The sequence below is a fragment of the Leptosomus discolor genome, chromosome 20 (genome assembly GCF_034619465.1).
Source record: "Leptosomus discolor isolate bLepDis1 chromosome 20, bLepDis1.hap2, whole genome shotgun sequence".
Lineage (NCBI taxonomy): Eukaryota > Metazoa > Chordata > Aves > Leptosomiformes > Leptosomidae > Leptosomus > Leptosomus discolor.
The window spans coordinates 2137630-2163924 of NC_141410.1; the positions used below are offsets into that span (position 1 = coordinate 2137630).

Below are 26295 nucleotides of genomic sequence, written 5' to 3' on the forward strand. Positions count from 1 at the left end.
GTGTAAAAGTACCAAGCACACAAGGTAACTCTTTAAGACCTTTATTAACAGATGCTTGCAGTTTGACTTGAAAAAACCAGGTGTATATTCCATACAAATTAAAAATGAGGTTCTTAAAAATCTCAACTTGACCAGATATGAAACAATTTAAAAACATTTAAAGGTATATTGAGAAAAAACAGGCTTTTAAAAAACTTGTTTATTGTTTCCAAAAGGAGACTTCTTTAGGTAAAAATAATAAAAACCCCATGCTGCATAGATAATGCAGATAGTTCTAGTAATCTGGTCAACAGCAAAAAGCAAGCACTTAAGGTCTTCAGTTCCAATTCTTTTGTTCATTTCTTATTGCTGGAATTTCATTTTCTTCTTCATTTCTTAAGTCTTTTCTTTGATGACTAAACTGAAAAAGAGAGAGAGAAAAAAAAGGATGATCAGGCAGGTGTCAGAGGGTTACGCGGGTGTTTGGGCTGCCAAGGCTCACCTGCAGGTCACAACTCTCCCTGAGCCACTGGCACACACACGGAAGACACCTCACCACAACAGCTCTCCGATCAGCCCGCCAGCCTCCCACCGCCAGCTCACTTCCGTGACAGAACTGCATCTTCCACACAAAACGAACGCAAAGGACTCCAGAAAGAGAAGACATTACATCTAAGCGCAAAGGAATCCTGCCTGCACCTCTCCCTTGCCTGGCCTCCTGCTTCAGCCTGTTTCGTGACGGCCCCCTGGGGAGAGCTGCTCACATCACTGCAGGAGCAGGTCTGGAAACGGAGCTGTGAACTCCGAGCCACCCCTGGGAAGGCAGGAGGACAACTGAAGACCTTCAGAAGACAGTTGAAGATTTCTACCTGTGCCTAACAGAGGCAGCGTGACGTCGGCAAGCCACTGCCCAGACCACAGAAACCACAATTTACGGTCTCCAATACCATCAGCAGACAGAAAGAGCAACCAAGTGTCATCTTGGTGTTTCTTCAAAGCCTGTGGCATTAGGAATTCATCCAGCAGGTCTGAACCATCGAGATGAACGCCAGGATAAACCAAAGGTTTGCATCAGGCACACAGACAACACTGCAGCAAGGCCTGAGGTGGTACCAAGCGATCCACCTGCACCACGCACTCCCCAGCCCCATCACTGTTGCTGACACCAAGCCATTCCCCACGCCCAGCTCCTGCATCCCCTGTTCATCCCATCAACGTGACCACCCGCTCCCACCGGAGCCTAAGCGTGTCTGTCTTTCCTTTTGCCTGCCCTCCAGGCAACACGTGGCGAGTGAGACACTAGGAATGGGATACAAACGCTGGTGAGAGGAAACACAGAGAGAGAGTAAAAACAGACGAGGAAGGTGCCAGAAAAAAAGCAGAATAAGTAGAAAGAGTCCTAGCAATTAAAATTTTGCCAAATTAGCAAAACTGGCCATCAGGAGACAGCACCAAGCATGCACCACGTCTACCTTGCCACAAACACCATGTTCCAACACCGACCTTCACGCAACCCAAGGAGCACTTCAGCCACAGGCACCCCAGACGCTCCATCGAAAGGACTGACCGTCTCTACCAATTTTTCCAGCACTTTTTTGTTTTGATAGAGACGCTCCTGCAAATTCTGCATCAGCTTTCTAGAGAGGTCTTAATGCTCTTCACTTCCCCTTTGGAACTGAGCGGTAAAAGCTCAGATACTTACAGAGCTGAGTAAATCCCAGGACCTGCACCTCCTTGCTACTCCCAAGTCACTACACCAGCACCGCTGGAATTTAACTGCTTTGGGGTGAACAAAGACTGCCGTAAGCCTGAACTACTGAGCACAGACAAGATTTTAACAGTATTCGGGGCAGTGACACCATCAATGAAAACCAAAGCCTGTAACTGAGTCCTCCCAACTAATCAGCATCTGTACAGCAGAGTCCCACAGCTCAGTTCTGCAGGCACGCTCACAAGTGCGGCCAGTTCAGTTACGATGCGCGTGAGCAAGAACAGTCCAAACCTTTTAAGGCAAAAATTAAAGGAAAGCATCAAAAGAAAAAAAGTCAGTCATCAAATCCCATCCCTCCAGAACCCCCGGACACGCACCCGGATGATGGTAGAGATGGTAAGCCGGTATTTACTCAGCCCCGCCCTGCTCGGCCTCGGGAGCGGACGTGTTCTCAGCTGGTGGTTCGGCTGTCTTCGTCTCTTTGCCATCTTGTGGTTTAGGGTTCTCTGGGCGTCTGCGTCGGTAGTTGAAGTTACGACGGTACCGACGTTGTGGTGGCTGCTGACTTTGGGTCTCATCCCCTTGGTTCTCTTTATCTTCTTCGTTCCCGTCCTCCCTAGGCTGTCTTTGACGAGGAGGACCCCTGAAAGTCAAGCTAGGCTTTAACAATGCAGCATCTGACCATCACCATGTTCTGTCTCTGTCGCTAAAAGGCAAGGTTTAAAAACCCCACAGCTGATCTGCAGCATACCTGCGGAATCGTGGTCTATAACCTCGATACATGTTCTGCCTGACTGGTCTGCCTTGTTCTCCTGCACCCTGGTTGTCAGCACCCTGGAAGACATCGGGCAACAAACCATCTCAGCCACAGGCAGAAGCCCATTACCACCACAGCTGGCCAAGCCGCGAGGAAAGGGGCTGTAAGGCAGGTCTGAGGGGTACAAGGTGGGCAGCGGTCCCAAGGCACAAGAGCACGCACAGTGTAGAATTTGTGTTTCTTCCAGTTAATCATACAGGAAGTTAACACAAATTCGAACACACTCTGCTTTTTAGAAGCTGTAACATTACAACTGTCAGCTCATCAACATCTGCTCCAACGTTTCACCTTACTGCCAAACCTTACCAAAACCACCCTGAGTCTCCACAAAAAGCAGCAGAAAGCCGCGTCCCGTCACCCTGCTCCAAAGCAATCAAATCAGTTCAGCGCCGCGCTTAAAGCAAATGTTACCTCCACTATCTCTCCCTGCACGGGAGGGTTGGAATATTGTGGTCGACGCCCGTAGGGCCTACGCATGTAGTAAGGTGGGTATCGCCGCCTGCGATAGGGACGGCGTTGCTGGGCTTGACCTTCTGGTATGTTCTCTGCTCCTTCGTTTTTTTCCCCACTCTCACTGTTCTGGTAGTTTTGCTGGTAGTTGCGTGGAGGACCCCTGCGACGTGGATATCGTCTGTAATGGTTACGGTCTGCTGCGTATTTACTGCCTTGCACTGGGACTCCACCAGGACCTGTAACATTAGCTGCCTCCGCACCCTGAAGAGCAGGGACAGTGTCAGGGGAACAGTCAGCATCAGACCAGTTCCAGCGTAATACAGGTTAGCACTGAGCAACGACTGACACCCAGCATTGTACAGCAATGAAAAACCATTCGCCTCCTTGGAGGTCATCAGGCATCGACTCAAACCACAGGCACCACACCAAAGCCTGCAGACCAGGTTTTCTGTGCATACTCTAACGCCCGAGAGATGCATTTACCTTTTCTCCTTCAACCACATCAAACTCCACGGTCTCTCCATCTCCTACGCTGCGGAGGTACTTCCTGGGGTTATTCTTCTTTATGGCAGTCTAACAACATAACATCACAGAATTACATTGACAGGCACAGCACAAGAATACTACTTTGCATATCTGAAGAATTTTTAAAAATTTAAAAAAATATTAAGGAATTTGAGTATTTAATATCTCAGGAAGAAGACCTGCACTCCCAAAAAAACAATGAAACCACTGTGAAAATCCAGGAAGCCATAAAATTTACCTGTATTACTATAGCTCTGGCCTCTCTGAAATGTGCAACAGCTTTACCCTTGACTGGAAACACCTCTCATCACTGACTGCTGGTTGAAAACACACAAACCAACCAACCCCACACGCTGGCCACAGTATTGCCAACCAGAGTTTAGCATTAAACACCCCATAGCACTTATGGGTTCCCCTGAAGTATACACAGCCTTCCCAATTACACACTCACTTCCCAGCCCTCTCCCCTTTCCCACACCACCGCAGTGTGCAGCAGCCCACACGTCCCAAGCTATGTAAACACACCCATGGCCAGAAATCACATTTCTTTCTCTGAGGCTTCCAACACCATCACTTCAGCCACAGCATTTACCGATTAATCTCAAATCTATTCTAGCTGCGCATCACACACCAAGGATTAGCCCTTCCAAGGTGTCAGCAGCAGATGAGCCTTTGTATCAGTATCTGCACGCTAAAGGACATTACTAGAAAACACTGAATTTTGTGCTATTCAGCAGTGGATTAAAATTTTCACAGAGGAGTTAATACTCAATATACGCTGCTCTCAGCCACATTCTGCTTACCAAACACTAAGTGAACAGTAATACAAGTGTAACAACCTTACAAAAAAATACCAGCAACAGAATTTCACTAGATTTTTTTCCCCCTAAATGGAAAAAAAATCTATGGAAAAATATGCCCACGTCTCAGCCTATAAAGCAGCGATTTTGGGGAAAGACAGGAAGCCTTATTACAACAGTAGCTGAGTCTAACAGCTCTTCACAAGACCCAAGCTTGATAATGAGGATGGGAAAAAGCATACACAGCTGTAACTCCCCAAACAAGCTGATTTCTTTCAGATTAGATGCTTATGACAGTTTAATAATGAAAATTATTACATTAAAAGAAATCACTGCCGAACTGTGCTTTTAGAAACACAGACAGCAGTTACATGACAAGTCCTGAAATCTGACTTGTCAGCTAAGGTCACTTCCAGGGTTACCCGACCTGCAAGTCAAGTGCAGGTAAGAGAGCCTGAAAACATTCCTTCAGGGTATGGATTCCTGCCCCAGTACGCAGAAACACAGCACAGTGCTTGGCGTTTCTCCACTGCCCATTACAGAATAACCTTTCATAAACAAAGGCCTCTGCATCTTAATAACAGGTAGTTCAGCCATCGCATAAGCAAGAAGCTGAGAGCTGGCAAACCAAACTCCAGTCAAAACACTTTCCAGGGGTTACTTTTTCCTCCCTTTGTGTTCACATCAGCGGTGTATCCCTGACTCGAAACGAAAGAACAATCCACAGACTCCTAAATGCCAGAAGTAAATAAACCAACTCTTTGTGGGCTGCTCTGCAACAAGAGATCCCAAGACAGACAGGCTGCAAAGCGCTTCACTGGTCACAGCCTGGCAAGTCAGACAAAGGACTAAACTAAGGCCAGCCTGCTCCGTGAAATAAGCCACAGGTGGGGTGCACAGTCTCGCTCTGGGCTAGTTTCCAGAGGTTTACATGCTCGCCACACGTTATATCCAAGTGTACCTGCCTGTTAAATTGAAAAAGTACCTATTAAAATGTTTGCAGACTTTCACTGAAAGCCTGGAGCAACAACTTCTATAAAAGTTGTGCCTAAAAAAAAAAAAAAAAAAGTAAATCTTCACTGGCACTTCATCCCCATTACAGCCCAATTAATTTCTCTCCCTGCTGAAAGCTTTTCATTTAACTTTATTTCCATACGCTTACTTAACAACTACAGGAATCCACAAGGCGACTTCACTGGACTTCAAACAGCTATCCCCAAGCCAGCAAAGTACACCGGCAGACAGTGCCATTGTCACCACTACACAGCACCAGCCCGCTCAACCCCACCTATCTCACGTCCTCACGATGGATGTACGCGCACAGCAAACCCCCCCCCCCTGCAAGTGGGCTCTACTTGCAATCCAGCAGCGAGGAACAGCTGTTTGTGTCCGCGTAACAGCTCTGGGAAAATGTGAGGGTCTTTCACAACTTCAGTCCTACTTACACAGGTCAGGTGCAGCAAGGTTCAGAGAGGCAACACAGTTTCAGTTTCACAGAAATCTTACCTGATGGACAAACACATCTTCCTTGGTGTCGTTCCTGCAAGACAACGGGAAGTTGAAATTCACAGTAAATTAAAAATTCAGTTGTTTGGGGTGGGGCCAAACCATGGATCTGTCAGGACAACTAGCTTTCAGCATCAGCCCTGCTCCTCAACTAGTCCCCTACCAACTTGCTGCTGGAAGTAAAGAGGCTGTCAGGGAGCCTACGCAAGGTTCAGAGCACACACTGGAGTCCACAAGTCACACGCGAAAGCCTTCTCCCTCCCTCCTGCACAGCCCCCCACTCTTCACACCCCACCAACGGGGACGTTTGAAGAAAGAACACCCAACGGTGAGCAGTCGCCCATTGCTGGCAGCGCTTGGTGGGGGAGATCAGCTGTCGCTGTCTTTGAAACAGGCTACGGTCACACCACCCAAGCCTTGTGTGATCTCTTCCAGAGTTACATCCTCTCAGCCTCGAGGTCTCCTTCGTCCAAGGAGCACACCACCAGCTGACCACCGAAGGCAGTAGGGTTAGTCAAGCTGTGAGCGCAGAGAGGGAAGAGCTTGGGTTTCTCCCCTCATAAGGAACAGAAAACCACTCAAGTCTGTACCTACAAGGATCCAAAAGCATCCTTCAGTGTGATCGCGACAGCGTCCACCATTACCATGCTGAGGCTGGATGACCACAACACGGTACCAACTGAAGTCACAAGTTTCTGTTCCGCAATTAAGAGGTACGGCCGAAATAGCCTCCGCACTGGCGCGAGCGCTGTACGTGCCGTTTCCACCACTCTGTTATAACAAACTCACAACCACACATCCAAGCTCGCGTCGCACCAACTGAACCTCGCTGCAGTCTCAGTTTCATCAGCCCAGAGAACAGTTTGAATCAACAGCAAAGTGGCTTTTATTTCCTACAAGTGACTGGTTAAAGACATTGCAAAGCAAGCTCATGCAAAAAACGTGCTCAGCACTGGAGAGCTTACAGGCATGGCTAACAGAATAAAGAATGTTTTTGTTTTGGGGGTTGGGGTTTTTTTTTTGTTTTGTTTTTGTTTTTGTTTTGTTTTTGTTTTTAAGATAAAGCCAGGTGTTCCTCAACACTGACTTCAAAATATGACAAGACTTCTCCAAAAACTCAAAGCTAAGCTATGGCTATTCTGTCAGACAGCACCAGTCACCTCGTTTCCTCATGGAATTGACACCTACAAGCCTCAACGGTTACCAGAAAAAGGCAGTCAAAAGGCAACAAAGCGGCTTATCTCCAAGGCCCCATGATGTGGCTCCAGAAGCCCTTACAACGCCTGAGCCTAAATACTTTCTTCTTCCCAATCTCTTACCAGATGCTCCAAAAGCTGAAAAGCCCACTCTCCTGAGGAAACCCTAAATGTACGGGGAAATGAGTCCTGTAACAGGTTTTCAGTAAAAATGCTTAGCACCTGCCTTCACTCTCAACTGGAAAACGGTGGTAGGAAGCACTTGTTGCCTGTGCTCTGCAAGCGTGGATGCTCCACACTTTCGCCCAAGTTTGATTTTGGGCAACCACATCAGCTGCTTGTTGTTGCAGTCCTTTTCAAAACGCAATTTCCATTTCAGAGGATGCTGGGGTTTTAGATCAACAAATGACTCAGTTACACAGATACAGCTCAAGGCATATCACACAGTGAATCAATATACTGGTCAATTTTTAAAGCCCAGGGCCTTCCACACAGTTCCTGACGCAGTTTTCCAGCAAGCACACCCAGAAGCAGCAAGGATACTGCCGCTGGGATGGTGCAGTAGTAACAGCAATCGCTTTCTCCAAGAAAATTTGAAATGGTACAAGAGACGCCCCCGTTCTGAGGGCCTAACAAGCCTTTTAGCTGATCTTTGCTGACTCTCCCCTCAAGATCTTTAACTCATAAAAAAAAAAGCATTGGACAAGCAGTGAGATTAAGAAAACGCCCCTGTCCAGTCCAGCGGAGCACTAAATGCAAAGCCAGATCTCACCGGGCGGCTCCAGTCATGGTAACAGGCCCCAGTCAGTGGCCTGCACATTCTTTTATTGTTCTGAGAACTGTGAAAAGCAATTGACAGATATACTCAGAATTCCAACTAGTACTTTGGGGAAAAAAAAAAAAAAAAAACAAAAAACCAAAGAAACAAAACCACAAAAAAAGCACTTTAAACATGAAAAGAACACAGGAACTACTTGGAAGTTAACACGCACCTACATTGAAGCTCCGCAGCCGATTGCAGCTGCCAGCAGACCCAGCTGAAGCAGAGACACACAAGGGCAGGAGCTCCTGCAAAGCTTCGCTTGCAATAAGCCAGAGAGATTCCAGAGGTGAGGAAACGTCCTCCACTTGGCTTCTCAGGCTGCGGCGCTAATCTCTTGATAACACCAGATCACACTGGGTTTCTCATTAAAAATGGCAACCTCAGGGATTAAGCAGCTGCCAAATCAACGACTGGGGAAGCCACTCAAATGTCTTAACGGGCTGCTGTTGCTTCCTTGCTTGACTCACATCACCAAGCGCTTCCACTACCCAGGGGAACAGGGAAAAAGCCTTCCCTAGAGGCAGAGTTTGTGGCCTGTGACTTTAAACACGTTTACAAAAGCCAAAGACACCAAAGCTTGCAGCACCGACGACTACATGGCACTTAATGTAAAATCCTACATGAAGAACGCAAACTGGGCAGACTCAGAGCCACATTTTTCAAGTGGCAGACACAAAACCAATTTAGGAGCTTGGCAGACACTTAGGACTGGGTCATAACAGAACAGGCCATTCCAAAAAGGCAGTATTTAAACCAAACCTAAATAAAAGGCCCGACAGAAGCACCAGTGTCTACACCTGCTTCCCTTTCCTCAAGACTTCGGAAGTCTTCAGCCAAATTCTGGAACTGTGCCCTTGAGGTACGAGGTGTTCAAGTCAAACAGATCTGTGGAATATGGCCTCTGCAAACCCACCCGCGGGGAGGCCCTTTTCCCAGAACTGGTTTGCAAAGCAGCTCCAGGCCTCCTCCACTGCCCCAGAGCTTAACCAATAGGCCCATTTTAAGTGTTTACACAACTCTTTCAGTGGCCCAATTTTTCTTTCAACCAACTACCGTCACAAGAGGAATCTTCTAGGCGCTTGTTTCTTGAGACCCCTTTAGACACTCCACTCCGGTGACATAACAGAAATCCCATTTAGAGCTTCCTCGAGAGAGCGCACTTTTAGCTGCCTAGCACTCAAAGCCGTTTTTGCTTGCGTTGATGTGACTGAACTTAAGCAAATATTTCACGTGTGGTAACAGCCAGCAGACTTTTACACCCTGAAGACCAAAACCACCCCCTCCAAACCCACACCGACGTCAAAAAGAACCCTAACGTAAGAAAAACCGCCACGAAGGGAAGCTCCTGGGAGGGCGAGAGAAGTACCAGGAAGCCAACCCCGCACACGCCGGCGGGGGAAGGGGTGCTGGCAGGAGGCAGGACGCGTCTTGGCGGCTGCTCCTGCCAAATGCCACCGGGCCGGGTGACAGAGGCGACGGCGGCAGCGCCCCGCCGCCAGCACCCACCGCCCGCCCGCCCCGCTCCCAGCAGCGCCCGTCACCCCGCGCCCGCTCGATCCCGGCTCCAGCGCCCGCGGGGGCCCCAGCACAGGCCGCCCCGCCCCGAGCCCGCTCCCCGATGCTCGTGCCGCCGCCGGGCCCTCACCTGTTGATGAAGCCGTAACCGTTCCTCACGTTGAACCATTTCACTGTTCCCAAAACCTTCGTTGCTGCGGGAGGAGGCGGCGGGAGCGGAGAAAGCAGAGAGCGGCGGCGTCAGGGTGGCACGTGGCGGGGCGGCGCACACAAAGGCCCCGCGTGGCGGACATCTTGAGCCGCCCCGCCCCCACCCGCCGACACGCGGGGCCCGGCGGCGCGCGCGGGAGCAGGACGAGGAGGAAGGCGGTGGGGGGAGGGGGCGGAGAGCGCCCAACGGCCGCCAGCGAGGGGGCGCGCGCGCCGCCCCTCAGCGATGGCGGCACGGGAGGGGGGGGGGGGGGGGGGGGCGGGGAGGAGGATGGTTCGCGCCGCCGCCGAGGCCTCCCAACCGCCGAGGACCCCCCCTCTCCTCACCGATGACCTTCTTGTCCCCGCCGGCGGGAGGCGCCGCCGAGGCCAGACCGCTGCCCCCGTTCCCGGTCCCGCCGTTAGGCTTGGAGTCGGCGGGGGCGGCGGGGGCCGCCGCGGGGACGGGGGCGGCGGGCGGCTGGGTCTCGGCCTCGCTGCTCATGGCGGCGGCTGTTCGGTGCGGACGGTGGTGGTGACTGGCTGTTTGCGCCGCCTCCCGCGGGGTGATGGTGACTGAGGCCGGCCGTGGGGGGGCTGCTCCCTGCTCCGGGCTCGCTGAGCTCCGCTCTCCGCTCCCGATACCGATCGAACTGGCCACAATGGCGGCCCGCACCGGCTAGCCACCCCGCGCGCCCCGCCCGCGCGCCACACTATTCGCCGCTCAGAACGCTCGTTAAGCGCCGAGAGAGCCCGTTGGCCCGGGCCCTGCCGGCTACCGCCCCTCGCCGGGAGCCTATTGGTGGACCAACACGCCTTTCCTAAGGAGCGAACACCCATTGGCTACCACGGCCGCCCCGAGCAGGCTCGCTTTTCTTCCCAGCCTGCCCTGAGACCCCGCCCCCGCGATTGATTGGCCGCCGCGCCAGCAAGAGTGGGCCCGCCCGCGGAAGCCAGGGGCCTCCCGCCCCGCCGCCCCCCAGCAGAGCGGCAGCCCCCGCCCGGTGTCACAGGGACTCGGCCCAACGGACGCCCTGGCGGGGTTCGCTCTCACCCTGAAGACACGGGGCAGAGCGGCCCCGCTCCCAGGGCTGGGTGCAGCCCCGGCGCTCCCGGCTGCCGGGAGAGAAGCGGGAGTCAGCAGGCGGGAGCCCGGCAGCGTTAATCCCCGCGGCGGGGCGGGGCGGGGCGGGGCGGGGCGGGGAGGCCGGGGGGGGGGACGTGGCGGAGCTGCCTCAGACACGTCCTGAGTGCAGTTAAAGCATCGCCATCAGCCCCCGGAGAACGGCGGCGGGGGGGGGGCTGCGCTGGCGGGGAGCGGACGGGCCCAAGCGCCCCGCTTGGCGCTTGAAGCCGGGTGGGGGACCGGGTCTAACCCCCCGCCCCAGGGGGCGGGCAGTGCGCAGAGGTCCCGAGCCCCGTGCCAGCCCTCGCGGGGAGGAGGGCAAAGGGTCTGCGCTTTGCCCACGGCAGTTTGGGACCTGGCTGAGGTGCCCCTCGGCCCCTCCACGCTGCAGATGCAGGGCCCAGGCTCGGCTCCCTCTGCCTGCGCTTGCGCTGCGCCCCCAGGAGCTCCTTTGCTTTCACCTGCCCGGGCAGTTCCTCCCAGAAAGAAATGCCTCCTGCTGGAGCCGTTTCGGAGCCAGGCTGCAGCCCCGGGCCAGAGGGCTCTTCGCAGCCTTGTCTTTAATGAGCCTTTTCCTCAGCATCCCATCCTTCCTGCCCAGGGGAGCTTCTCTGCCAGAGGGAGGGGGAGAGACTGGGGGGCAGCTGCCCTCCCTTCCCGAGCCCTTCTCTAAGGATCACCTTTCATTTCACCTCCTCTTTGCCTCCATCCCCTACGTCTTCACCTTACGTGGGCTCAGAGAGATCCAAGAGCTCTGCTGAATTCCCCAGGGGCAAGGTCCGGGGGAAACCCAGCCTTCTTGTCCACCAAGTCACTTTCCTCGGGCACTTGAAAAATGGGCTTGCTGGTCACAGATTCCTAGCCCTGCCCTTGCCTATGTCACTCCTCCCTCAGAAGAGGAGACAAACCTCACTCACCGGCAAGCACCAAGAAGGTATCTGGGAGCTGACCCATCACTCCACCACCTTCCCGACCAAGGCGTATCCCCTCGGCATCAGCCCTTGCAACATCACCCCCAAAGGACTGCCCATTCCCCCATCCTAGCGTGAAAACTGGAAGCCAGGGACCCAGCTTCCCACGTTACACCACGGCCAGGGGGGGAATGGGGCCAAGGTCAGCCCATCGCAAGAACCGACGGGGGGGTATGGCCATAGGCCTTGTCAAGCTATCTTGGTCACTTACGGTTCCAGGAGATCTCCAAGTCGGCTAACGAAGGAAAGAGTTTTCCAACAGTCAAACAGTCCCGCAAGGGATCTGCATCGGGACCGTGACCTTGAAACCAGAAGGATATCAAAACTGGACGATGCTCAGGAAGTCCAGAGAAAAACAAGCCTTAAAATACAATGGCAAATAGGGAATCCACCATGCAAGGGACCCTAGGGGAGGAAATTGTGGAGACACCTTCAAATCTCGGTGATGAAGCCTGCGAGGATGTTCATTTGGGGAAGCTCTGTGACCCCTGCTACGCGGGAAGCGAGACTAGCTGATCGCAGTGACAGAAACACATGCATCAGGCTGAGAAAGAGCTGCTGCCCCTGAAGCGTGGAGACAAACTCTCTACCTCGCAGAGAGTTCCAAAGCAGGTCTGTTTAGCACAGCGCTGGGTGCAAGGGGGGTCGCTCCTCCTAGCTGGCACACGGGTCACATTCTACAACTCTATGTATTACCTCAAAACATGCATATTCATGAGCGTCTGCAATTATTCAGAGAATAGCTGGGGATATTATAATTGTTTCTCAGAAAGTATTATAACACGTTTCCTCCTCTTGGCGCGCGCGTGCTGTCATCTGGTGGTCGTCCTTTGGGGACTTTCGGAGGAAGGCTCAGAGTCTTCTTCATTGTGTACTTTCTCATCCAAGTTCTTCCTACTGTCTCAAACATTTCAAGGCTGCTTCTGCTCCCTTATCCTGTGCTGGGTCTAGCTAGCTAATTGCTGCTCACTACTAAGCTATGCTAAATTCACTCTTTACTCCCCAGATCAAGCCTGGAGCCAGCAATACGCTGCTTTCCCTCAGGAAAAAGTACAGTGAATTTGGGTACCCGCCTCAGCAGTGCAAACCTCAGCACTGCAGCTGGCAGGCAGAGCTCCCCCGAGCCGCCTGCAGCCAAGCTCCTGCCTCAGCAGCCCCCCAGGGAAGGGCCATCTGGACACATTTCCCGAGCAGCACCGGCAGCCCAGCCTCTCTCTTTTTGGTCACCTCTATTTCACAGCTGTCACCAGCTTCCAGTTTGCTCCTCGCTCTTGGGAATCTTTAACCCTCCTCCCACAGGAGAGACCCCTCTGGAAAGCGTTCTCGGGGCTGCAGAGGAAAGGGACGGTGTGCTTTGTGTTTCTTTCATCACCTGGGATTCTGCAGGTACAAGCAGGCGAGATGCCTCGGGCTGGACAGAAGTGAGCACGAGTGACTTCAGGAGCTGTGCAGCCCCAGGAATGGAGACCTGGAAATCCCGACAGCCGGAGCCTGCTTCAAGGACTTCAAACAGCCCCGAGACAACAGAGCACACCAAAGCCCGCCTGCAGGATCTGTCCTCCAGCACATCAGCGCTTGCCACCTCGCGCTGGGTAACGCCCAAGCAAAGGGCGCGGCCCGCACCTCCCCAAGACAGCCCCACACAACACACTCCTGCTGCCCGAGGAGCGGCGGGACGTCCCCGGGCGGTATGAAGCGCCTGCAGGTGACAGAACAGGCTTTGTCCCAGCTCCCTTACGTTTTCATCTGCCGGATGAGGAAACTCACGCCGTAGCCCAGCCCCCCCGAGGGGCGCTTGCGTGTCCCCCAGCAGGTAGGTCAGCTTGCAACCCAATTCTGGAAGGAGAAAGTCAGTTTTTCCACCGACCGGCAGCCTCAGCTGCGCCCTCGGTAACCGTGCAGGATAAGGAGGCCCAATTTCTGCTCCTAGAGCATAAGCATTCTTGGCTTCCCAGCCCAAAGCCCTGCCCTAACACCCACGTCGCACCCAGGTAAATTCCTCTAACGCCCGTGCCACACGACAGCCCGACGGCCTCGTGCCGCCACGCGCCAGGGGAGGTTTTACAAACGCTTGTTTACAACACGACTCGCCCCAGAGCCCAGCAAACTCACGGGGATGGAGCCTGCGCCGCGCCAATTCCTTCTGCTTCAGCAAGGCTGCGTGTAGAAAGGCTCTGGCTGTTCCCAAGACGCCAAGAACCTCTCTGCCAGGCAGCCCGACTTACCTGCCCAGTAAAGGAGCTGCTGTAGGACGGCACTGCCGTGCTCTGCCATGCTCCCTTCACCCCTTCTTTCCCATTTCGCAATCGCCCAGCAGCAGGGCCCCGCACCACCACGCCCAGTAGAAGCTCCCTGCTGAACCAGCTAGGGACAACACACGTTGCTGAAGACTCTGCAGTCCTCCTCACCTGAAGAAGAATCTCTTCCCGAGCACGTCAACTGATGCGCTCTGCACGCATATTTAACAAAATTCTTTATTTACATTTCAAAATGAGAGAAAACCCAAAAAAGGTAAGATGCCAATGATGAAGTAATTTCAGGAGAACGTCAAGAGCGCGGATCTGGCCTGCAGAGAGGACTGGGGCAGTGGGGGAACCGGCTGGAGATGGAACGGCATGGAGCCAGCACAGGCCTAAGCACCGGCAAAGGAACGCTGAAACGCAGAAGAAACAGGTCCGAAACGCTGGACGGCCATTCCCGACTCATCCTACAACAGCAAGACTGTGCAGTGACACTGGGTGCCGCCTCAGCGGTTTTCACGGGAGCGCTACTTGCTGCACGCATCAGCTCACCCTGAGCCAGAGAACGCGGGCGTCCTCCTGGGTCTCCATGCCGGGCCTCTGCACCCGCCTCCGAACCCAAACCCACCAGCGCCTCTTTCTCCCGGCTGATTTTAAAGGGTCTGGACAAGTAACTGACTCAGCTGGCTGAAGCTGGGCAAGGCAGATGCCCTCCTTGTCTCCAGCAGCTGAGAGGCAGCAGGCTGCAGAAAGGCAGTTCCTAAAACCTGGCTGGGAAGTCAGCGAGGTGGCACCGGCCTCGTCCCTAGAAGGGAAAAGCTGCCGGTCTCAAGCTGGATCTTGGCCAGAGATCATGTGCTCCAAGCAGAAATGATGAACAAGCCTGGGCCTGAGGACAGCCCTAAAGGGGACCCCACCCATCAGCACGGGTCTGCCCATCTGCAAGAAAGCCTGGGAACAAGGTCGTCCCTCTCTTCAAAAGCCTATCGACGCCACCAGAAGTACCAGGGAAACGAAAGAACAATTACATCCCCTGTTGTCACTTCATCAAGCAGGAGGAGCTCCCCAGAGTCTGGAGTGCCACAGATCTGAAAGACTCTGTTATGGAAGCGGGGACAAAGTGTCTTCGTGGGCAATTCCAGACCTCTCTGGAAATCATCGAATGGAAGGCCAAAAACGGTGGGGATTTGCTGGCGCTTCACTGAGCTGAGTCAGCTCTCTACAGACTCAAAGGACTGCGAAACTAAGTCAAGAGAAAAGGAAAGGAGCAGAGCAGCCCAGAGGCTGATTGCACTGGCGGCCTGCGAAGACACACTTACCCCATTTCTGTTTCACTGCTCTACATTTCCCCACACTGGGAGATCACAACCGGCAGCTTGGGTTTGTTGTTTGGACCCGTCGGCACATGCTGAGGACAGACAAACGTATAGCGTTAAACCTCATAAAAGCTCGGCAAATCCCGCGAGTGACAGGTACTCCAAGACCGGCTGAGAGAGAGATGCCTACAGCATCAGGAACCGGGAAATCCAGACACAGCTCCGAGTCGCACAGAAGCACCATCACGCATTTGGGCAACGGACCCAGCCATAAGCTGCTGCACTCTCTCTGCGGGCAGAGGTTTGGGATACAGACCAGACCCCGATCCCTCCAAGGGGAGGGAAGGCACAGAGCTAAAGCCAGAGAGCTCCTCCCGAGATACAGCAGGCATCACGTCGCTTGAGGCTGCTCTGGCCTAAAGCTTGAAAGTTACTAATTACAGCTGCAACACGCGAAGCAAACTTGCCTTTGTACGGCCTTTGCGGAATCCAAACACCAGACAGTCCCACAGCAACCCTCATTCTGAACCTCTCCTTCTGCTGGACTCAGCTGCTCCTTTCTGAGTCTCTCACTTATTTCCCTCAACTCGCCCCTCGCTGCAGTGACGCACAAGGCAGGCACACCGCAACCCTGCCATCGGTGCTCCTGGCAAAGAGGGTCAGCAACACGTGCATCACACCGCGCCGTACCCTTCCTTGCACGGGACCTTTTCTCAACACCGGACGGGGGTCAGCTCTGTGCTCGCCCCGCTTCCCAGACCGAGGGTGGAGGCCCTTGCGCACATTAGCCAGGCGCGGGCCAGGGAGTTAAGTTTCGCCTCTCTCGATCTCACCGCTGTTTGTTACATCTCCTCATCTCCTCAGACACCCAGTCACGACGCTGGAAGCCCTTCAGGAGATGACTTTCATTTTTCTTATCAAACACGCTGATCACGGATCAGCAGAACTGATCATTCAGCATCCACGGAATAATCCCGGGCAACGGCACAGAAGTGATCTGCTTCACACCCTCGTCTGGGTTGCTGACGGAACAGCTTTTCAATTCAGCTTCCCCAACAAATGCAAAGCGTCGCACATAAAGCCACAGGAACACAATCCCCGCTCAAAGACCAACCAGCAACCACGACAGCACAGCATTTCTAAAGTCAATCTATAGGACAGCATTTGCCTCAACGCCTTTCCTGCCATTTTATAACAACGACAACCGGTAATACCAGTTATCAACGCTGCTGTTCCCTGGTACCCTGTAAACAGACAGCGGCAGAGAACAGAACCACCCTTGTCAATCCTCTGTACCACTTGCCCAAGGGGACGTTCGCGGAGAAATAGGCAAATTCAACTTACTTCCATTTTTCTCATGACCAACAGCCCATCGACGATTTTACCTAGAATGAGAAAATTCTTCCATCTCAATACGGCCGGATTTACCTTTGCTCCCCGCCACTCATCACAGGTACATGCACTTTTGGTCCCGCTGGAAAGTCTGGTGCAGTGTAAAGCTACTGGCCACGTCAGGGCTGGCTTCCGAGCTCTAAACGGGCAAAGGAAACGATCCCTCTTAAAACGTGCTCCACAAGCGAGGGGCGAAGAACAAGCAGTCCCCGGCTGTTTCTTCGAGCAGCTGCGCCACAGGCAGTGTCCCTCAGCCGGGACGCCAGGCCGCCGCTGCCGGTACTCACCGAACACGACGGGTTTCCCATCCAACCAGTCACATTTGGAGCACGTAGCGAAAAACTGACAGCTGTTGGTACTGGGACCACTGTTTGCCTGGGGGGAGAATGGCAAAATACCAACAGTGTACAATCAAAGACTTGCCAAAACCGAAGGCAGACGCGCCTCACGTAGGAAAAAGCTGTTGCTCTAGACCCAGCCTAGCTTCTTTTTAGCTTGTGGCTACACAAACCACGGGCAGCAGATACGCATCCGCAGGAGAGCACCCCGGGCTGGGACGCGGCACGCCACCCAGTCTGGTCATGCCGCTCTCACCAACTTCCCACCGTACTTCTACGCAGGCACGTTCAGCACAAGATCGCGCTGAAATCTGGGCTCTAGGGCACGCTCCTGAAAAAAGGCCAAACTTTTTGGTGGCGAGTCCTTCCTGGCTGCAGTATTGTCCCGGGGAAAACTGAAGAGATAGAAACCAGGGCAGAAAAAAAAAAGCAGCTTTCTGCTAGTTGGAAGGTTTCCTCAGGACAAACCAACCCAAACGTGTCTGTTCTGACGACCAGGATGAGAAAGGCAACGATCCCAGCGGCACAGGGCTCACGGAACAGCGCGATGCGGACGGCAAATTGAATTCACACCTGAGCGCAGCACCCGGAGCGTGCGCGCTCTGCTAAGAACACGGCTCTGCCACGCTTAAGTCCATTCCGGTTTTTCAAAGCTCTTTGGACACCCAGGAGATACTAAAGCCCGTTTCTGGGCCGGCAAGTGAACTGGGCACGTTTTGCAGCTGCAGGGCTGCACGGGACACAGTCCCGTGGCATTTTTACTTATCGCTAGCCAGCTGCGGAAGGACCCAGCTGGGAGGGACCACGGCTTGGCCCGGCAGAGCGACTCTGGAGCCACGCCGCTTTCACACAAAGCTGCCGAGACCAGCGCGGGATCCCTCGTCCCACGCCACGGCACACTGCTCGCTTAGCTGTGTCGTGACACCTCTTTCTGGGCCGTGCTTGGAACGGGAGGAGTAACTAATGCACATGGCGAATGCTCTAAGCAAGTGCTTTAAGGGCAGGGCAGCTGAAAGAGCTGGGCGAGAAGCAGCTGCGGACAGGAACGCTGCAGCACCGGCTCCGCTTGCTGTCTGTGGCCAAAGTCAGGGTACTGTTCCTACCAGGCAACGGGCAACGCTTGCAGTTTTTCCTACAGCGTGGAACAGGAAGCCTATGTTAGCAAAGGCACCTTGGGAACGCTGCTACGGCTTCGGAACGCCCCACCTCTTTGCCTCCCCCTTGCTGAGGTCAGTGCTCGGTAACAGCATCGGGGAGGAAGAAAACCCCACCGCTTGCCACCCTACACAAACCGCAAGAGCCACCAAGCTCTTCTCAAAGCTCATCGAGCAAAGCCTGCCCCAGCCCTCCAACGGGGGAAAAGAAAGGATGCTGCAGGATCATCATCGGGACTTCGCTGTTCCTCCACGCATTAACCCACGAGCAGCCTTCTGACGAGCACTCACACAGCCGGTCTTTCAGCCCTTGGGTCCAGCGGTGGAGATGTCTGTTGCCTGGCAAATACCCGATACACCCAGGAAAAGGGCACAGAGAAAGTACCTAAAGCTTTTCCGTCTTACAACGGCAGTGTTTTCTACTCACCATAGAGAGCAGCCCAGGAGCAGAGTGTTTCAGCTTGAAGTTTTCGTCGGCAAAAGGACCCCTGTATATACTGGCTACTCCGGTGCCGTCTCCCTGGGTGACAGAGGTGCCCCGTCAGCCTCAGCGCTTGTTCTGAGCCAGCGCTACCCAACGGTTCAGTTTATTAAAACACAAATTTAAAAGCCCCACGCAAAAGGACAGGGCTCAACTCTGCCCCAATTGTCTGGTGCAAGCCGTAATGCTTGAGCAGCTCCAGGGGGAGGAATAAAGCCCGCGGGGGCATCGCAGCAGCATCGCAATTAGCGACCACCTAAAGTCTGCTGCGGCTGAGCCGCCCGCCGTGCGGTCACTCCCCTCAGTGACTTTCAGACAACCAAGTTTTAGGAAGTTTGGATTAAAAAAGCTTCATCACGCCCCCTCACGTTTTGAAACACTTCCAGAAATGAAATCATTTTACTGGGTCCTAGGACAGCCAAGAGACCCCGCGGTCCTCCAGCCTTCCCCACACACTCTGCTTCTCCCCAACTCAGAGCACGACCACCACTGCCGGCACAAACTCTGTCCTCTTTTGGCACAATTCACTGACAAAAAGTTCGTTTGCACGGAAACGATCTCTTGCACCACATGCTTCTCGGTTGCCTACTTAAGGTCACTCTCCGCAAAGCAAAGACAAACTCGCAGGGTTTCTTGTTCGGGGGGACAGGAGAAGGCGGGGAAGGACAACAGGGTAAAAAAAAAAAATCTTTGCCAATTTGAAAAGCCTCGAGCTGTACTGCCACGGGGCTTTTTAGAGAGGAACTCTTTGGGGGAGGAGAGGGTATGTGCACACAAGACTCACGATTCCTTTCCAAGTACATTACAGCCTGCTGCAGTAAGATGGCAGCAAAGCTACAAGGAAACCTCCAGTGACTACTGGGGACCTCAAAAGAGAGCCAACAGAGCCCCCAAATCAGCACGCACCCTTGGAAACAGTGCCTATTACACCACGCAGGAGAAGCCCCAAAGGAATACAGAGGTACATACGTTTACAAAGTCACCTCCTTGGATCACGAAATCCTTTATTACCCTAAACAAGGAAAAGAATACTTAGTTCTCAGCAGACGAATGCCTCAAGAAGAATACTACGTGGTAAAAAGGAGTTTGGCCTCGCAGAAGCACCACGGAAGTTATCAGGGCCTACGAACGCTACAGTCTCAAGTCTACCACAAATATTAACTACTGGTTGCTATCAGGTGATTTGGGAGCCACTGCTCTTCGACCAGGGACAGCGATTAGGTGACAGATGCCAGAAAATGATCTCTGACCTGGCCCACCAGGAACGGGGGATCCCTCCCAGTGACCCCAGCGTACACGTCTGACAGCGCCCCCAAATCCCCCACAGCTACAGAAGGACAATTAGCTGCCACCCACAAAGGCCTCCCAGACCGGTAACGCCTTGAAGGCGCGTCTCAAAACCCCAGCTGGCTCAGGCTGCTATTTAGGTGCCTGAACAAAAGCAGGGGAATTACCTGTGGAAAGTGCTTCCTTTATAACCCACAGGGACACCATCTTTCCTGCAAGGAAATAAACAGGAACATCACTGCGACTCACTGGACAGCCCACGCAAAACCCTCCCAGGGATCCGGAGCCCCAAAGGGCTGCCCTGTACCTCAGCAGCTGCCTTGATACACAACCAAGCGCTGCAGCCTGGCTCTCAGCTGGTGCTCTCGGAGGCACAGGGAAACCTCCGGTGGGCCCTGCACATGAACTGACGTCGTTCCCTACAACCTCCACACCATCACCTTGACGGGATCCCGCGGCAAGCTGCAGCACGGGCGGCTGCGAGTTGCAGACAGGCCGTTCTAGAGCGACCTGAGCACGAACACAGTCATGCCCAAATGGCAAAGTCTGCCACCTCCGCGACTCACCGACGAGCCCGGCACAACTTCATCCCAGCAGGTTTCTCTCCCTCTTTCCTTTTGTACTGGGACAGTGAGAGAAAATCCCAAGTGACCCTTCTTCCTACTTGCCCAGCCCTCTTTCTCGCAGTAGCCTACTTAAAAAGACCCACTAGAACCCACTCACCTGAATTCCCCCGTACAAAACTGCCTGGAAAACAAAAAAGAGAGCAGAGCGTGAGGCACATCCGTCGGCCCGTGGCAAAATAACCGGGCGGCGAGGAGAGCCCTACCGTGACCTTAAGGCAGCCCCCTTCATAGATGCACCGGGCCTATCGGAAGCTCCACCGAGGGAGCAGAGAGGGACCGGAGGCCTTCACCTTCCAGCCAGACGGGCTCCCCCGGGGATCAGCATGCTGCACCGTCACATCTCTCTGGCAACGCAGAGAGGAGCAAAGCAGGTGCAGCAGTTCGCGGGGGCAGGCAGTCGCTCTGCCACCAGAGACGTTCCTGCACCGAAAACCCTTCGCAGGCCGGCTCCAGGCTGAGCCGCAGGAACGCCGGCCGCTCCTCACCTGAAGTTCTCCGCCGTTTTGGGGACAACGTCGGCGAACAGCTCCATCTTCATGCGGCCGACCTCCTGGGCAAGACGGCGGCCACATGAGCCTTCTGGGCCCCACTCGCACCCACCGGCCTCCCCACCGCTGCACCCAGGCAACTCCCGCCAAGTCAGCCTCCTGCTGCAACCCCAGCCCTGCAAGCCCCCTCCCGATGCAGCCCTGCACCTCCACACCCCTCCCCCGCAGCACTGCCCCAAGCCCCTGCCCACGCGCCCCTGCAACCCCACAGCCCCCGCTGAACCCCGACGCGCCCCTCCAACCACTTGCGCCCCTCACAGCCCCACGACGGACCCTGCGACCGCCCCCTCCCAGCGCACCCCCACCCTTGCGCTCCTACACTCCCAACGAGACCCAACAGCCCCCCCCGCACCCCGGCCAACCCCCTCCCGCACCACCAACAAAAAGACCCCGCCCTGCACCCCTGGCCGCTCCCCTCCCCTCCCCTCCCCAACAAGCCCCCCCCGCCCTCCCGCTGCACCCCCGCAACACCCCACCGCACCCCCGCCGGCCCCTCCCGCTGCACCCGCGGCCCCCGGCCCCGCCGCGCGGCTCCCGAGAGCCCCAGGGGCCGGGGCCGGGGCCGGGGCCGGGGCCGGGGCCGGGGCGGCGGCGCCCTCGCCCACCTGCCCGCCGATGGCGACATCGAAGAAGACCACGGGGTTGTTGGGGTTGGACGCCAGCACCGCCATCGCGGCCGCCTCTCCCGGCAGCGGCCGCGGCAGCGGGAGGCGGGGCGCGCACGCGCCTTCCCTCGGCTGCCCTCCCTGCCTGCCGGCGGGCAGCGGCGGGGGCTGGCGGCCCCGCAGCCGGGGCTCTGTGGCCCCGGCCCGCCCCGGAGTCGACCCGCCAGGCCGGGCGGCGCCGGGAGGGTGCCAGGGGCCTGCGGAGGGCTTGAGGAGATTGGCGTTCCCCTGGGCTTTGTCCCTCGTGGGCAGCTCTCGGCTCCCTTCTTGGCAGGGCCGGGCTGCTGCCCTCTGGCCCTTGGCGCCGGCCCCGCCGGGGGAGACCCCAGCCTGCTGCCTCCAGGATGGCTCCTGCCCCCGGGGCTTTCCTGGGCAGCTTGGCAGGGCCGGGCTTCAGCAGGGGGCAGGGCCTGGCCTTCAAGCACGTCTCCTCCTGCCTTAGTGCGGGCCTGCTGCAGCGCAGAGGGTAGACAGGCCAGCTCCAGTGCCCCACGGGAGACTTCAGGGAGCGCTGGCGAGCGGCACTGCTGCGGCCATCACCAGATTGAGGATTTGGGGCTACTGCTTAGCGACCCCCTTGCTCTTCCCACCTTGCCTTGAAGAGCAAGAATTCTAATTGGCGAATAGCAGTAGGAGAGACTAATGATTATGCTGGGAAAGTAAGTCTCAAAGGGAATAAATGATCAAATACGAAATACAATCTCTATTGCCAATGCTGCTAGCACGCCCCTGTAAAATCCCAGACCGAAGGTCTTCATTAACCAATGCTCTGTTCGTGGTTAGAAACAAGGACAGTCTGTTGTAGTCCAAGATGTCTGCCAGACAGGATTTATTACGGTACCCGCTGTGTGTAATCCTTGAATCATGACCAAAGCAGCTGCGAGCCCCTGGAGACCCAGCAGGAGCATCGACACCGTTCGAGGCCGTCTGCCCCCAAGCCCAACGGGACGGAGCGGAAACGAAGGAAGAGCGACAGCAGGGAACTGCAGCCTCCGGCAGCCTTCAGCAGAGGTGGCTCCAGGGCAGCAGCCAGGGGGTTGTGGGTGCTCCAGAAGGAAGCCCGAGCGGTCCGGGCTGTCCCAAACGGCACGTCATGGTGACTGGGTTGCCCCGACAGGTACACGGAGGAGTCGTGAAAGGCACAGCAAAGGAGACGGGGTGCAGGAGAAAGTGCAGCAAGGGAGATGGGGTGCAGGAGAAAGCACACGGCGGGGCCTGGAGATGCAGCCAAAGGCACAGCAAGGAGTTGGGGGAGCCCGAAAGGCACACCGCGGGGCCTTGGGCTGCTCAGAAAGGCGTCCTTAGGGGCTTTATCGTCCTGAATGGCAGTGCAATTGCCGTGGAGATCACTGAAATTCACACCTGGGGGGCTGGGGCACCCTGAAAAGCACAGCCGCGGGCGGCAGGAGCAGCTAAAGGCTAAGTGAGACGTGCAGGGGAAGCCCAAAAAGCCGAGCAAGGGTCTCGGAGCAGCCCAAAATGTACCCTGGTGGCCTGGGGTAGCCCTCTGGCAGACAGACAGAAGGCTCTACGGTGTACCAAAGGGCACCCCCACACACCCAGGGGTTTTGGGCGCACAGAAAGGCACGTTGAGGGGCGCGGGGAGACCCAGCATCACACCCAGGGGTGCAGCGTGTGCCCAAATCCATGCGCAGGGGGGCTGGGCACACCAGTCGCTTCCCCTTGGCCCCGTGGGCTGTGTGTGTGCAGAGAGGCTCTGAGCGTGCGGGCGCCTCTGCCCTGCCCAGCCCCCAGAGCCTTATGATGTCACTCAGCCGTTCATGACGTCAGCGCACAGGTCCACTAGACCTGGGGCGCTGGCACAGTCCCTGCACACACCGTACCTGCTGGAGCTGCTGGTGCTGTGCCAGTGGCTCTGGCGGTGCTGGTGCTGCCAGTGCAGCCAGTGCTGTTGCTGCTGGTGGAGCTGGTGGAAGCGGTGCTGCCGGTGCCGGCGGTGCTGGTGCTGGTGTCACTGGTGGAGCTGGTGCTGGCGGTGGAGCTCAGCCCGTAGGCAGCTGCCCGTGCCCTGCCGATCCTCGGGGCTCGGCTCCGCCGCTCGCAGCCGGTCCCCGGCAGCGCCCGCCGAGTCCTGCCGGCCCCTGCTGCCCGGGGAGAGGGGAGGCGAGGCTGTGCAGTGCCCACGGGGCCATGAAGAGCATCTGGCGGTTCCTGCGGCGCAGGACGGCGCGGGTGGTGCCCGAGCCCTCCGGGAACCGTCGTGCCGATGAGCTCCGGCCGCACGGCCGGGACCAGCTGCACCCTGCGGCCGCCACCATCGACTGCGCCCCGTTGCGGCCGGTGCAGGAGCCCGACACCGGCCGCTGGGGCAAGGAGTCTGCCCTCCGTAAGGCGCCACCAGACCAAGAAGCCGTCGAGGAGAGCAACAGCTCTGGGGGGGCGGTACGTAAACCCAAACATTTTAAATTGCCGTCCTCCTCGTAGGACGGCGCTACACGCCAGCGTGAAATCAGACCTTTCCTCGAGTCATGTCCGATGCAGAGTTGTTGACAACTCTTTTCTAAGCTGACGTCAAGCTGGTGGGAGTCCTGGTTCTCGGAAATGCTGCCCCTCTCCCCTCTTCTGAGCTGCTTTCCTAAGTTCTGCCAATCTGTGCTCTTTATCTCTGAACAGACAGGGTCGTGTTCATCCCCTTCCCACCCGAGCCCTGGAAGCCATCAGCCGTCAGATATCGTTGATGCGGAAGTGCGTCAAATAATTGTCCGATTGCTCAGCGTGCGTGAGCACATGTCTCTGGTGCAAGAAACCAACCAGAGCTTGTCTCAGCAGCTGAGCAGAGCTGAAAGAGAAGTGGAAGAACTGAGAAAAGCCCTCTCGGAAAAGACATTGGCTTTACACGTAACACAAAGAGAATTACTTCAGGTCCAGAATCAAGCAAAGGAGCAGCATGCTGTACTCCTTGAGACAGACCAGGAGACGAAAGACACCATCGAGGAGGCAGAAGAGCTGCAGGAGGAACTGGCCAAGCTGAGAAGTGAAAACCTTTTCCTCCGTCGGCAGCTGGGAGAGGCGCAGGAGACCGCCCAAGCACAAGCGGTGAGTGATGCCTTAGGAAGCGAGGCCGTCAGAGTAGAAGAAGGGGTGAGGTGAGCACTGCCCCCTTTTGATGGAATTGCAAAGGTTTTGGCAAGCCCTGAGACGCGCTTAGATATCTGTATGTACGCGTATGCACTGACTGGCTTTACCCCGCTTCCTACTTAAACGCCCTTAAGATTCCTAAAATATTTTAGGAAAAAGGTCTGTTATTTGTGGGAGCATACCCAAGATAATAGAAGCCAAATCTGATGGCTCCACTCTTGTCTCTAAAACTCGGGGTCTCTGAAAATACTGGCAGTAGGGCTGGCAGGCCAGGAAGCCCAGACCACCTTCTTGCCGAGGAGATGTGCTGCAGTTTGCTACCTGGTAAATGGCAAAAGCTTGTGTTTTCCGTGGCATCACTTCTGCCGTGTTCTTGCACTAATCAGTGGGTTGGGTTCTGAAGTGTGCAGGATCAAATGAGGTACAGAAAAGGATTATTATTGCTAATTCCTGATAAAGTGTCTGGTAGCCATTGGAGAGGTGGTGCTTCTCATGGGCTTTGACACCAAGACGTGCAGAAGTGCTTTGAGTAGAAGCATGGAAACCTTTTGTTCCTGTGACTCAGACAGGGAGGGATCAAAGGGATCCGTATCAGATCCTGGCCTATACATTCAGAAGGTTTTTAATCCATGTCCAAATTCAGTCCGAGATTTCAAAGCTGCAGCAAAAGCTAAAGGATTCAGAACACCAACTCCTGCTGGCAGAGGCCCGTGTTTCAGACAAGAAACTCCCGGAGGGGGAACTGAAGGGGACCCGAGCAAATGAAGCTTGTGCGCAGCAAGAACTTCACGAGGAGCGGCTGAACAGGTACCCAGAGCTGGGGAAGGGCTGTGCTGGGTGCGGAGGGGAGGCGTGTGCCAGCAAATGCTGCTGGGCCAGCCTGCAGCTCCCTGCTGCAGCTCCACGGCTGGCCCTAGGCGGGCTCAAGGAGTCAGGGCAGCACGGGTTTTACCTCCTTTGTGTCCTTTGGACCTGCCAGTGTCCCTGGCAGAGCTCCCCCCATCCCCTCTGTGTCAGATTTGAAAGAGCTTTGGAGGCTTCAGCTGCCTCAGAAGGTGCGTGGCCCCTCCTGCCAGCCCAGTGATTTGGTTTACCCTCCAGCTGCCGGCAGGGCCCTTTCTTGTGCCGCTGGCATTGAGGATCCCGGACACAGCACGCACCTTTCACGTGCCACTGGGAGGTGGGGACAGCCAGGACGTCCTGATTTCTTTCTGCCCTCGCTGTTGCCCAGGGCAGGTGCAGAGCAGCGTGGTGTTGGGTTTAGATCCCAGCCAGCCTTAAATTCACGGAGGCAGGCCTCCACGTCAGTGTCTCACTGTCAGCCCAACGTGCTTTTAGGAAGCCCCTGGAGCAGCAGGTGGAGGAGCTGCAGCAGCAGCTCCAGCATTTGGGGGACGGAGACGTCGCTGGCCAAGACCCAGACGGAGCTGCCAGCCAAGACCGACTGGAGCGAGGTGAGCTGCCGCACAGACGGGTCCTCCTCAGCCGGGGAGATGCCGTGCTGGCGGCTGACTCCGTTTCTAAAGACTGTGTTTAAA

The 26295-nt window shown here is 55.5% G+C and overlaps 2 protein-coding genes across 3 annotated transcripts; both read right to left on the reverse strand.

The window, feature by feature from the left end:
* Positions 1-354: 354 nt before the first annotated feature.
* On the reverse strand, positions 355-10019 carry YBX1 (Y-box binding protein 1). Of its 2 annotated transcripts, none has more exons than XM_086475960.1 (8): positions 9863-10019; positions 9456-9519; positions 5792-5825; positions 3444-3533; positions 2919-3221; positions 2442-2524; positions 2068-2333; positions 355-395 (listed from the first exon to the last, which is right to left on the reverse strand). In XM_086475960.1, exons 1-7 carry the CDS (start codon positions 10017-10019, stop codon positions 2099-2101), a joined length of 966 nt encoding a protein of 321 aa, XP_086332086.1. In that variant the 3' UTR covers positions 355-395; positions 2068-2098. The 2 variants fall into 2 exon arrangements, with proteins under 2 accessions (XP_086332086.1, XP_086332085.1); XM_086475959.1 differs by having other exon boundaries at positions 2068-2345.
* A 5171-nt stretch (positions 10020-15190) lies between these two features.
* On the reverse strand, positions 15191-21664 carry LOC147414018 (peptidyl-prolyl cis-trans isomerase H-like). Its single transcript, XM_086476306.1, has 10 exons — positions 21599-21664; positions 20931-20995; positions 20543-20566; positions 19987-20031; positions 19502-19544; positions 18479-18571; positions 16847-16934; positions 16512-16552; positions 15358-15456; positions 15191-15259 (listed from the first exon to the last, which is right to left on the reverse strand). Exons 1-10 carry the CDS (start codon positions 21662-21664, stop codon positions 15191-15193), a joined length of 633 nt encoding a protein of 210 aa, XP_086332432.1.
* Positions 21665-26295: the final 4631 nt, after the last annotated feature.